This window comes from Amblyraja radiata, chromosome 21 (genome assembly GCF_010909765.2).
Source record: "Amblyraja radiata isolate CabotCenter1 chromosome 21, sAmbRad1.1.pri, whole genome shotgun sequence".
NCBI classification, from domain to species: Eukaryota; Metazoa; Chordata; class Chondrichthyes; order Rajiformes; family Rajidae; genus Amblyraja; species Amblyraja radiata.
In genome coordinates, this window is record NC_045976.1 from 4,277,267 (window position 1) to 4,291,230 (window position 13,964).

A 13,964-nucleotide genomic window follows, 5' to 3' on the forward strand; every position below is an offset into this window, starting at 1 on the left:
TGACCAATTTAGATGGCCTTGTTATGGCATTGCATTGAATAGAGTTTCCCATGTGGTTGACTTTCAATTGCCTCCTCAGTTCAGAGGGAATAAGGAATCATGCTGTGATGCATCCCGATAAAAGTTGGTGAGGGTTATTGGGGACCTGCCAAACTTCCTAAAGGGCATGTCCCACTTTCACGACCTAATTCACAAACAATGCCGAGTTTGCCCTTGACTCATACTCGCAGCATGGTCGTCACGAGGTCGTAGCAGGCCGTGATGTGAGTCGTAGATACTCGTGGCATCAAGTAGGTCGGGCGTATTTTTTCGAGCATGATGAAAAATGTCCACGAGTAAAAAAGGACGTGAATTAGGCTGTGAAAGTGGGACAGGCCCTTAACCCTTCTGAGGAAGCAGAAGCTTTGGTGGCCATTGCTTCAATGTGGATGGTCCAGGACAGATTGCTGGCGATATTTATTCCTGAGAACTTGGATCTTTCAACAATCTGGACTTCGGCTCTGTCAATGTATGTGTAATGCTTTGCTTACTGAAGTCGATCACCATCTCCTTTGTCTTGCTGCCATTGAGGGAAAGATTGCTGTCTTGGCACCAGGTACATGGTTCTCAATCTCCTTCGTGTTGACCAATCGGTTGACCATTGAGTTCCTCCAGCACGTTGCTTTTTTTTTGTTTTCTTTCTCCTTGCAACCACATTTAGTGCAGTTTTGGACTTTACCACTCTCTCAGGGAACTTCAGAGCAGAATCAAGTACTTGATCAGAGCTTTGGTAGCAGATTGCCAACAGTTACTGAAGGGCCTGTCCCACTTGGGCGTCATTTGTGCGTCACGCAGATGGCGCGCAAAGATTTTGTACATCCCAAAATCCTGGGGCACCGTGCGTCACTGCCTACGTCACCACGAACCATGCGCGCATCACGACGCCCGCGTCGTGCGTCGTGACGTGTAAATGATGTCGCAAAAAAGACGCGCAAATGACGCCCAAGTGGGACAGGCCCTTTAATCTCAAATATAATTGTTCTTTTCCCCCAAATGACATCATCACTTTCTAAGGACAATGGTTGTTAACTTCGTCAATTAAACATATGCAATGCAAGCAGAATAAGTGAATTTGGGCTAGAAAGACCAAATCAGAGCAAAATCCAGCTACCAATAGACAGAATATTAGATTATTGACTTTCATGTTGGATATACAATGAGAAGGAATCAGCTTTACGAATCTTCAGATTTAGAATGTCAAACCATCACCTGCATTGAAGGATATGATTGTGAATAAACATGTGTTATCAAACGTAAGCTTTAGTTTAGTCTAGTTCAGAGATACAGCGTGGAAATAGGCCCACTGAGTCCGTGCCAATCAGCGACCCCCGTACACTAACACTATCCTACACACTAGGGACAATTTACAATTATACCAAAGTCAATTAACCTACAAATCTGTACATCTTTGGAGTGAGAGAGGAAGCCGGAGCACCCGGAGAAAACCACACAGGTCACAGGGAGAACGTACAACCTCCGTAAAGACAGCACCCCGAGTCAGGATCGAACACTACCGCTGCGCCACCGTGCCTCTATCTTTTAAAAAAAGTCCGAATTTAAAGTAACTTTTTCTTACCCGATGCTCTGTCACCACAAACTACACAAAACTCCAGTGGTGGCTTGACTGCACTTTGCTCAGCCGAAGATGCATCAGTTACAATCTACACAAATGAAAATATGAACACGTTTAAAAAAAAAAACATGCAGTGCAAACCAAGGCCAGAAATTCTGCAATACAAGACCTGGATATATAACTTCCAGTTAAAGCTTTGACCGAGTTATGATACATACCTGCACAAGTTCTAAGTGGAACCACTATCAGCTGAACGGGAGTATCTAAGCTTTCAATTATTTTTAAAATAAGTCCCTGCAGTTTGGTAAACTCAGTTACTCTCAAGTTACTCAAGTAAAGTTTAGGCAGGGAAAAGTTTAGACACATAATGTTACCCACAGATTAATTGTTCACCACCAATTTTGAACCATCAGGTCTGTACTGTGCTCAGCACTGTAAGCGGGGATTTCTTCTTACGTAACCTTTCAGTATGTGCTGCGTGGGCTGACATTTCTTGGACAATCCTTGTGACCCTGAGAAGGCACGTCAGTTGGTTGGTTTGCTTTGTCAGTTCCGAGAATAGTTAGGAATGGACTAAGAGCAAAGTCACACATAGAAACATAGAAAATAGGTGCAGGAGTAGGCCATTCGGCCCTTCGAGCCAGCATCGCCATTCAATATGATCATGGCTGATCATCCAAAATCAGTACCCTGTTCCTGCTTTCTCCCCATATCCCTAGATTCCGTTAGCCCTATGAGCTATATCTAACTCTCTCTTGAATACATTATAGTTTAGACATGGAGACACAAGCAGATGCTGGTTCACAAAAAAAGACACAGAGTGCTGGTGTAATTCAGCAGGTCAGGCAGCACCTCTGGAGAACATAGATAAGTGGCGTTTCAGATTGGGACCCTTCTTCAGTCTGACAATGAGGGAAATCTATATTTGCCAGAGATGCTGCCTGACCCACTGAGTCTATTTTCACACTGTAGACATAATGGCCGATTTCCTTTTTTTGAAAGGCGGTTATTGAACCCAAATACCAACCTTTCTCCCCAAATACCAATCTTTTAATTTTTTTCCTTCAAATATAAAAGATTTTTATTTCCGCCCAGCAAGTGTGATTTTAATTCTTGTCCTCTGGGTTATTGGATTACTTGACCAATACTGTAAATAACACTATACCCAGGAAAGGACATGTCAATCCTTTAACACTCTCAACTCTCTAGCACCCCAGAAACACTTCCTTATTTTTGCAGAATCTGAAAAAGTCAAAGTTTGGAGTGCAGCAAAAACAAAGGATATTAAGTGGACAAAGCAAATCAGATTGCTGGCAGCACTCGAGTTTGTGTTTTAAAAGCCCAATGATTGTAGGAGGAAGAATCTGAGAGCCCTATAAAATGATCTGATTTTCATGATAGGAAAAACGGAAGTGAGAGACGACAAAGAGGCATTTGGATACGCACATGAATTTGCAGGGAATGAAAGGGTCTGGATCATGTGCAGGCAGATGAGATTAGTTTATCTTGGGATCATGTTTGGCACAAACATTAAGGGCTGAAGGTCCTGTTCCTGTGCTGTACTGTTCTATGTTTGAATGAGGTTTCAATCAAGTGACTATTAGTTATCTCAGAAGAAATGGACACAGATACCAGACTGAATGAACAAGGAAACAATCCATTCTCAAGCATCAATTCTACTAACCAAAATTATTTCAGTGGCTTTTAATAATAACGCTCTTCTGGGGGGAAAAAAGCACTAAAAATATATATTTAAAAGTTAGTCTCAGTAAAAATTATTATAAAGCCTTTAGGATATTGCAAACACATCTGTTTTCTTTACTGTTCAAGAAGGAACTGCAGATGCTGGAAGATCGAAGGTACACAAAAATGCTGGCGAAACTCAGCGGGTGCAGCAGCATCTATGGAGCGAAGAATGGACAGTTTTCTTTACTGTCTGACTCTGGAGAATTGAATGCTAATTTTGCCCGTAACTGTCTGACTGGAATATAAAAATAAAATAGAAACCAAAGGAAAGATGGAAAGGCTAGATTGTGAGGGAAAAACCCCAAATCACAATGCTTTAATTTAATAACAGGCTTGTACAAAGTTTTCAGGTTCCAAAGGTCACCACACATTGCATCGTACAATTTACGTCCACTCTACCTGTATGTGCTGCGCTGATCCATCGGGAGATGTAAAGATGAGTTGGTTGAGACCAGCAGAGTCAGGCGTGGACAAGATGACCTTTCCTTGTCCTGAATCAGGGCGGGCTAATATCACTTTGTTCGATGGTGTGCCATCTGAATTTGTTAATATGAATTGCTTGCTTGCACCATGGTCCATCGACGTGACTATCTGAATCTTTTGGCCCGTCTGCTGATCAGTGACAATCTACAATTAAAAACACATCATTTGGCAGCTGCCATTTATCATAGGACACAGAGGAAAACAATCTAACGGTGCCCTCTGTAACCTTGCATGTCAAAATACTAACTTTAACACTCCTCATTCCATGATCCACACACAACCATTTAAGAAATTGTTTCCCAAAATGTCACTGACCTCATCTCCAGAGATTCTCCCTCTGTGACCACATTCTCCAAAGCTCTATAGAAGCCACATTTCTACCTTCCTTCTTATAGATCCCAGCTTTCTTTGCCTCAGTCAGATACATGCAATATTCTCTGCTCCAGTTCTTCCGGATCTAATCCCTCTCCCTTTTTCAGTTCACTTAAATTTACTACAGCAAAATGTTCTCCTCTCCGTGAAAAGCGTCATCAACTTTCCGACCATTTTCTCTCCCTCTTTTCTTCACGTGGTTCACATTTGACCTTCCTTCCCTCACATTTTCATTACTTTTGTGGGGAATAGACTAGTAATCGATATGCATTACATAATCAATGGCCCCCTCACTTACCCTTCCATCCCACTTTCCATAACCGTTCCATTCATCCAGTTTTCCATTCTTCTCCCAGCTTGCACCATCTGATCTTGCAACATTATCTTCTGCAGCAGTGTTGCTTATGCGACTTCCTTAAGACTTAACTGAGCTTTCTCTCTGTACTTGACATGTCCCACGACCGTATATGTTCCACCCTGTACACTTTGTTAATTTTGTCCCTCCATCACAGAACTTTGAGAGGTCTACCTGTCCTCACCACCCTCCACCCCATTCCAGCAGCTTTTTAATTCACCTGTTATCATGACCTCTTGTTTTGTGAAGAAACCCACATCCCTTCCTGTATCAATTTTCCAATTGCTCCCTCCACTCCTTGCTGGTTCATATCACCAGCACGCAACTCTTTTTTAAAATTACACAGCCTATCTGCATGAAAGGTTTCCCCCATTTATGTTCTCCTTTCCTACTCTCCGGAGCATGTATTCTTAAGGCGAAATAACAATTTATATGCCCCTTTCAAGGTAGTATAGTATACTCGCCAATCATGGTACGACTTCCCTGAGAACATATGAAAAAGAGGCACCGCAGACCATACTATCCTTTAATCCTGCTTCACCATTCAAAAAGGTCACGGGTGGACTGATCAGTGGCCCCCAACTCCACTTTCCAGCCGAACTGTTATAATACATGATTTCCCCATGAGAATCTCAACCTTCAATAGACTCAGTGATCACACCTTTCTGGGGTAAAAATAAAATTCTGAACATCCTAAGCAATTCCTTTTTACTTTTTACCTCAAGACTTGAAGGTGTTTTGAGATTCTCCTCTCATGCACTCTCACCCGAGAGCATCAGATACAATCACCCATCCACTCTTCCAAACTCTAGACAGCTAACATCTATTCTCTTCAACCATTCATAAAACAAACTCTCTAGTGCACAAATCAATCGGGAGAACCTTTCTGTTCCTCATTAGGATTACCATGTATAATCTTAGCAAATGAGCACCAGGCTTTAATCTCGAACACCATTACTGATTTCATCACTTCTGGCTGTCTGCCTTCCACAGCCTCCAACATTATCATTTCCCAGCCCCACACAGCCCGTCTTTATCTTCTCCCAAAATCCACAAACACAACTGCCCTGTCAGACCCTTTGTTTCTGCCTGCTCCTGTCCCACAGAAAGGATTTCTACGTATTTCGACTCCATCCTATCCCCCCTGTTCCAATCTCTCCCTACCTATGTCCAAGATACCTCACATGCCGTTCGTCTCTTTAATGACTTCTGCTTTCTGAGCCCCCACTCCCTCATCTTTACTATGGACGTTCATCACCCACCAGGAAGGCCTTAAAGCCCTCAGTATCTTCCTCGACCGCAGAACCATCCAATTTCCCTCTACCAACACACTACTCCGCTAGTCCTCACCCTCAACAACATCTTTGACTCCTCCCACTTCTTCCAAGTCCAAGGCGTAGCTTTGGGCACCCGCATGGGCCCCATCTATGCCTGCCTCTTTGTAGGGTACGTTGAACAATCCAGGTGTACACTGGCCCAATCCCCAAACTCTATCTCCATTACATGATGCCTGCATCGGTGCTACCTCCTGCACCCATGCAGAACTCATGGACTTCATCAACTTCACCACCAATTTTCATCCTGCACTCAAATTTTCTGCCCAAGATGTGGTGTTCCATACTAGAACATCCGAGATGTCTTCATTCATAGATGAGGCCTTCATTTGTGTCTCCTAGGTTTCCCACAGCTCCACCCTTGCTCCCCTCCCCGTAGTCACAACAGAGACAGAGTCCCTAGTCCTTACCTTCCACCCCATCAGCCGTCGCATACAACACATAAACCCTCAGAAATTTCCGCCACCTCCAATGGGAACCCACCATTAGCCACATTTTCCCATCTCTACCTCTTACCGTCTTCTACAGAGAACGTTCCCTCCGCAACTCCCTGGTTAACTCATCCCTTCCCACCCAAACCACCCCCTCCCCAGGTACCTTCCCCTGCAAGCGCAGAAGATGCAACACCTGTCGCTATACCTCCTCCCTCGACTCTGTCAAGGGGCCCCAACAGTCCTTTCAGGTTAGGCAGAGGTTCACTTGCACCTCCTCCAACCTCATCTACTGTATCCGTTGTCCAAGATGTGGACTCAAACGCAGACTGGGCGATCGTTTCGCGGAACACCTTCGCTCAGCCCACGTGAACCAACCTGATCTCCCGGTTGCTGGACACTTTAATTCTCCTTCCCATTCCCACACAGACCTTTGTCCTCGGTCTCCTCAATTGTCAGAGTGAGGCTAAACGCAAATTGTAGGAGCAGCATTTCATATTTCACTTTCGCAGCTTACAGCCCAGTGGTATGAATATTGATTTCTCTCACTTCAGGTAGCCCGGCTCTCTATCTCCCTCTCTCTATCTCTCCCCCACCCAAGTCATACCAGCTTCTTGTTTTCTCCCTTCAAACAGCTAACAATGGCCTGTTTCCTTTATCATTGTTACTTTTTTGCACATCTTACATTCATTGTTCTTTATCTCTCCACATCACTGTCTATATCTCTCATTTCACTTATCCCTAACCAGTCTGAAGAAGGGTCTCGACCCGAAACGTCACCCATTCCATCTCTCCAGAGATGTTGCCTGTCCCGCTGAGTTTCTCCAGCTTTTTGTGTCTATCTTCGGTTTAAACCAGCATCTACAGTTCCTTCCTACACATTTTGTCTGCTCCACTGCGATAATCTTAGCAAAGATCAGTACATTTACAACAGGACACCTACTCCATCCCTCTTGCATTGAAGGGCACCATTAATTTTCCCTTCCTGATGACTTGCTGTACCTGCATATACAGTTTGGTTGCCGACAGCAGGACACTCAGCTCTCTGTGAACAACAGCATTCTTTTGTCTCACTGTCTACCATCTTCTACACTTCCTACCGAAGCAAATAACCTGAAATTTCCCCACACTGGACTTCATCAGCTGCCTCTTTCTACTTAGTCAATGTTCCGTTTCAGGTTCTTAGTTAATTTTGCATCTATTTTCATGCTGTAGCAAAATTGGATGAATTACGCTTAAGTCATTAATATTAAATGTAAATAATTGATGTCACTGCAGTGATCCCTGTGATACTTCACTATTTAGTTTGTTGGTCTGAAAGCAACAGTTAATCTTGCTCTGTTTTCTCTATTCTACTTTACTCACCTCAATACCAAGATTCCATTGTAATCTTGGTACCTCGTATTGTACCTTATCAAATGCCTTTGGGAAATTTATTTGCACTATATCGACTTGTTCGCCTTTATTTGCACACACTGCTAGTTACTTACTCAGAGTCATAGAGTGATACAGTGTGGAAACAGGCCATTCGGCCCAACGTGCCTACACCTGGCGAACATGTCCCAGCTACACTAGTCCCACCTGCCTGCATTTGGCCCATATCCCTCCAAATCTGTCCTATCCATGTACCTGTCTAACTGTTTCTTAAATGTTGGAATAGTCCCTGCCTCAACTTCCTCCTCTGGCAGCTCGTTCCATATACCTACCACCCTTTGTGTGAAAACATTACCCCTCAGATTCCTAATAACCCTTACCCCTTCACCTTAAACCCACTACAAGGACCCGACTAAACAAATTCCGAACCCAAAAACCCGAACACAAATTCCTTTCTGAGTACTCAGAATCATAGCGTCATACAGCATAGAAACAGGCTCTTTGTCCCATCCAAGGCCATGGCAACCAACTAGTAACATCGATACAAATATCAATAACCAACACTTAACCCACATCTTTCTATGCCTTGGCAACAGAGGTTTTTGTCTGGACTCTTAAATGTCAGAATCTCTGTCTCCACCACTCTCTCAATAAGTGTGTTTCAGATTGCAATCACCCTTTAAGTGATAACGCTTTTCCCATTCTCTCAGATGTCAGCGCAGTGATCACGAATCACTTCAATGACATCTCCTCTGTCGTACCTTTGCTTTTGCACCTCTGCTCCGGGAAAAAAGATCCGACTATCCACCTTGTTTATGCATCTCATTATATTGTACACCTCTCTCAGACTTACTTTAGCTTGCTCTGCTCAAAGGGAAACAAATCCAGGTGCTCCAATCACTCCTAAAAGCGCAGCATACCAGCCAGCATCCTGATGAATCTGCTCCGCACCCTCGCTAGTATTTATCACACCCTTCTTATAGCGCAGTGACCAGACGTGTATTTTACCCCAGCTGTCCTTGTTCCTTGTACAGCCTACACCCCGGCTAATGAAGACAAGTATTGCATATGTCTTCTTCACCACCTTATCCACCTTCAGGAATCCTTAGATTTGCACATCTGCTGTTCTGCAAATGCCCTAGAGCCTTTTACCATTAATTATGTTGTAGCCGTATAGACCTCATAAATGCATCACCTCATATGCATCAGGATTAAATTCCATCCGACTTTGCTCTGCTCATTTTGCACAAACATCAATATAATTTGTATCCTGCTCACTAAAAACAACACCAATTTGCACGTCTTCTGCAAACTTACCAATCATATGTCCGACATGTAAATCCAAATTGTTAATACAAATAACTAAAAAATGTAGCACTAATCCCTGTGGTCACAGCTTTAAATCACAAAAATAATGCTGCCTCTGTCCCCTACAATCAAACCCGTTTTGGATTCAACGTGACACAAAGGCCATGGGCTCTTGCCTTTTGGACAAGTTTCCCTACGTGGGACTTTATCAAAGGCTTTCCCCAAGCCCATGCACACAGCACTCATGAAGGGACTTTGTTACATCTTTGGAAGAAATTCAATCAAATTGGTCTCCCTAACTAAGCCACATAGACCATCTTTGATACTTCCCTTCCATTCCAAAAGCAGATTAATCCCGTCCCTCAGCTATTTTTTCCCAATGACTTCCCTACCACTGATGTTAGAATCAAGTGCCTTTAATTACCTCGCTTATCCCTGTTGTCCTTCTTGAAGAAAGATTCTGCAACCGTACAGCATGGAACCAAGACATTTGCCCCAACTTGTCTACAGTGACCAGTGAACACCCTTCTGTATTAATCCTATCTCCAAGCACTTGCCTCATAGCCTTCGATGCCTAAATAATTCAAGTGTTCCTCTGGACAGTTATTGTAAGTACGGTCAGTGACCCAGCCTCAACCATGCTCTTGAACTGTGCATTGCAGATACTTCCTACTCTCTCTGGGTGAAGATATTCTCCCTAATATCCCAGCTAAATCTCTACCCCAGTATCTTGAACAGCTTCTTGCAGTCTATCCTATCCCCACCCCTCAGAAATATAAGTACCTCAACAAGTTTGCCATAGTGCCCTGGATCCCAGGACCCTAACTCTTCGGACCTCCTGCAATAATTAACTCCTTAATTAATATTAGAATGTCAGTCATAGTCCTTGCTATTTGTTTCACTAGCTTTATGATCCATGGCTTGTTACCAGGCTCAATGTTGTCTGTTCTGGTCATTAAGGACAAAGCTGGTAAAGTAGGCAGCGTAAATAATTACAGGCCCATAGCTTCAGCCAGCATATTGTCAAAAGTCTTAAAAAGAGTTCTGCTGGATAGAGTAAATGAGTTTGTTAACTCCACAGATAACCAGTTAGGTTTTAAAGCTAAACATGGACTGACGTGCATATATGGCCCAAAGGAGATTGTAAACAAATATAGAGGCAAAAACTCTTCAATTCGTATGTGCTTTATTGATGCTTCCAAAGCCTTTGATCGTGTTAATCACAGAAAGCTGTTTGTTAAAATGAGTCAAAGAGCGGTGCCTAAATACATTGTGAGAATTCTGGCTTACTGGTATGCCCACCAGACTATGCAAATAAAATGGGGCAATAGGGTCTCAGCCCCATTTGGGGTTAGCAATGGTGTTAGACAAGGGGGGGGGTTTGGCCCCAGTCCTTTTTAATCTTTATATTGATGAACTGTCCAAACAATTGAAAGCCTGTAATACTGGGTGCATGATTGGTAATATTTTAGTGAACCATATTATGTATGCAGATGATCTTGTGATCTTTAGTCCATCTAGCGCTGGTCTCCAGCAACTCCTTACTATATGTTCTGTGTATGGTGTGGAACATGATATTAAATATAATGCTAGTAAGAGTGCTGTTATGATCTGTAGAACCAAAGAGGATAAATGTCTAAAATGTCCTGATTTTAAATTGTCTGACAATAATCTTAGTGTCTGTAATAAGATCTAGGGCATTTTATTACAGAACAAATGACAGACGATGAGGATATTTATAGGCAACGACGTATGCTGTATATGCAGGTGAATATTCTCTTGCGTAAGTTTGGTGTGTGTACAGATGTGGTGAAGATGTCGCTGTTAAGAGCATACTGCACACCACTCTATACTACAGAAAGACAAGTTTGCAGAGACTAAAGGTGTCCTACAATGATGCCATGAGAACACTGCTAAGGAAACCTAGATGGTGTAGTGCTAGTAACATGCTTGTGGCTGCAGGAGTCAGTACTTTAGAAGCTATCCTAAGAAATCATATATATAAATTCATTTGCAGGATAAATGACTCTAAAAATGTAATTATTGTGGCCTTGTGGCATAAGGTTTAGCACTACATGCTACGAATCCCAGTTGTGGAGACACTGGTATCGTTGTCCCGTTGTAGGACATTGATCATTCCTATTTATTCTGGATCTTTATTCATGTATTGTTTTTTTTTAAATATATAATTTATGATGCTATTATGTGATATACTCGGATTTTATATGTATTTTGTGATGTTTTTATATGCAATGTATTTTTATGTAATGTTGTCCCTTGTCTGGAACTTGAGTCCGAAATAAAGTTTGTTATTACTTATTATAGAGCATGGAACTAGGACCTTTGGCCCAATCCATCCATGCCCATCTAAGCTGGTCCCATTTTTTTTAGTTTAGAGATACAGTGCGGAAACAGGCCGTTCGGTCCACCGAGTCTGCCCCAAACTAATGCTCTTGATTTCTTCAGTCTCTTTACATTAAAATCAATGAAATTTAGCCTTGCATTCTTCCATCATACCTTATCATGCCATGTATTAACCTTCAGTCTTCTATAACCTTCTACCTATCTACGTTCCTGTCACACCACTCCCCCCTCTAATTGTAAATATATTCTGTGCCCCATTCCCTGGCCAAATTAGTTTATACCCTCCACAAAAGCACTGACAAATCTCCCCACAAGAATGTTCGACCCGTTCCAATCCAGGTATAACCTGTCCAGCGTGTACAGATCCCACCTCTTCGAGAAAACCCCCCAGCAATTTTATTTCTCATTCTAAACTTTCAGCTTGCGCAGTATTTGTTTGCAGCAATACTGCCCCGATCAGGAGTTCTGCCTGTAAAAAACATCAATAACCACTGAAATAGTTCATGTATTATGAAACACCGGGAGAAAGACATCACATGGACGAGGAAGGAAAGTGGACATTTTAACCCATTACATGTTATCACTTTTTTTTAATTAAGACGGAAACTTGTTTCCATTAGGGATGGAGCAAGTTTACAGTATTTTAATGCTCGAGTACATGCAACTTTTAAGTTAGTTCACCACATTTTAGTAAGAGAAATTCTACCTGAATGCGCTGTGCTACTGTGACACCAGAGTCTGTGGGAACAATCTGAATCCTCTGTGGGGTGCTGGTCATTATTGGTCGTCCTATTACAGTTCCTGGAGCTACAGTGGATAATATCCCTTGAGAGTGGGAGACCTGTGAGGAAGTTGCCAGGAAATATACAGTAAAAAAATAAATCAATAAAGGCACTTCTAACCATATCTATTTCTTTAAAATATAGCATCCTTGTCCATTGAAATTAAAGCAGATTTAAAGGATGCCATCCTGCCCCACATTCTTTTCCTCTTGCTTTCCACAATAGCGGCTCAAGACCCAGCTCCCCACTCAACCAAAAGCAAGGTAGCCTGATCCACTATTGTTATTGCTGTTTATTAAAGCATGGAAAGTGCATCTCATTCGAGCCAGGGTGCGCTGAATTACAGTTCTCGGTGAAAACTTCATGTGGAAAAACAAGCTCAAATCAAACAAGACTCTAAATGTTATAAGTTTGAAATTAAGTGTATTCTCATTTTAAGACGAATGTGATGAGACAGCATATTTTAAAAAAATGCTGGAAGTATTCAGCAGGTCAGGCAGCATCTGTGGAGGGAGAAACAGAATTAATGTTTCAGCTCAGGTAGACGAAAATACCGGAGAAACTCAGCGGGTGAGGCAGCATCTATGGAGCATCAAATTGAAGAAGGGTTTCGACCCGAAATGTTGCCTATTTCCTTCGCTCCATAGATGCTGCCGCACCCGCTGAGTTTCTCCAGCATTGTTGTCTACCTTCGATTTTTTTCCAGCATCTGCAGTTCCTTCTTAAACATAATGTTTCAGCTCAATGACTTTGGCTTGAACTGGGAAGGAAAATTAAAACGGAAACACATTTTAAATTGCAGAAGTGGGAAAGAAAGAGAACAAAAGGGAAGCTGTGTAACTGGGTGACGTAAGGTTAAGTTTTGATTACACAGGGCATATATAGTGTATCGTATCTGAAGTACTGTGAATACTATCGGTCTTATTTAAGGAACGATATAAGCAGTTTGAAGAGATTTATAAGATTGAAATCAAAAATGTAAATTATAAAGACAATTTGGACTGGATTGCACCTACTGGATTTGAAAAGAGTGACAGGGGATTTGACTGAACCATACAAGATCTAGAGGTCACTGTTTAAAAATGTGATATCCATCTAATTAGGATTTCGATGAGTCAAAATATTTCCTCTCAGAGGATCCCGAGTCTTTCAAACTTTCTTGTGCAAATGGCAGTGGAAGGAAAGTCTTTGAATATAGATAGTTTCTTGATAAATAGCATGGTTGAAGAATGGCATTGGTTTATGGTGCTGAAGTTACAACCAGATCTTACTGAGTGGAATGGGAGGCTTGAGAAGCATAGTGGGCTACTCCTGCTCTTAATCTGCATGTACGTTCATATACAGAATGGCCAGTGATGGTGAAGCCAGCTGAAAAAAAAATGTGGAGGTGTAAACATGATTTAACGAACAACCTGAAAAAGCAGAAGAGGAGAAAAAGAAACTGAATTTTGATAATTTGAGACAAAAGCTTGATTACCTGAACTAGCTGAATTCAATACAGCATCTTCAAGGCTTGTACTATGCCAAGCTGTACAAGGCCAAAGACAGTGAGGTGAGAGAAGATGATAACATTAAAGTCTCAGACAAATGGCAGCTCAGGGTCACCCTTGCAGGTACGGGGTGTTCTGCAAGTCTGGCCACTGAAGGCTGTGGGGGCCAAGTCAGTGTATTTAAGGCAGAGATAGATAGATTCTTGATTAGTACAGGTGTCATAGGTTATGGGAAGAAGGCAGGAGAATGGGGTTAGTAGGGAGAGATAGATCAGCCATGATTGAATGGCTGAGCAGACTTGATGGGCCGAAT

General features: G+C 42.3%; 1 protein-coding gene across 10 annotated transcripts in view; it reads right to left on the reverse strand.

Annotated features, from left to right (window-relative positions):
- The window catches only part of nr2c1 (nuclear receptor subfamily 2 group C member 1), a 132,596-nt gene that overhangs the window by 47,129 nt on the left and 71,503 nt on the right, over positions 1 to 13,964 (reverse strand). For all 10 annotated transcript variants that reach the window (XM_033039398.1, XM_033039396.1, XM_033039394.1 and 7 more), the window contains 3 exons: positions 12,086 to 12,220; positions 3,758 to 3,985; positions 1,616 to 1,700 (listed from right to left, as the gene is read on the reverse strand). In XM_033039398.1, the coding sequence (XP_032895289.1) occupies positions 1,616 to 1,700; positions 3,758 to 3,985; positions 12,086 to 12,157 (385 nt within the window). In that variant the 5' untranslated portion in view covers positions 12,158 to 12,220. The remainder of the gene's footprint in view (positions 1 to 1,615; positions 1,701 to 3,757; positions 3,986 to 12,085; positions 12,221 to 13,964) is intronic.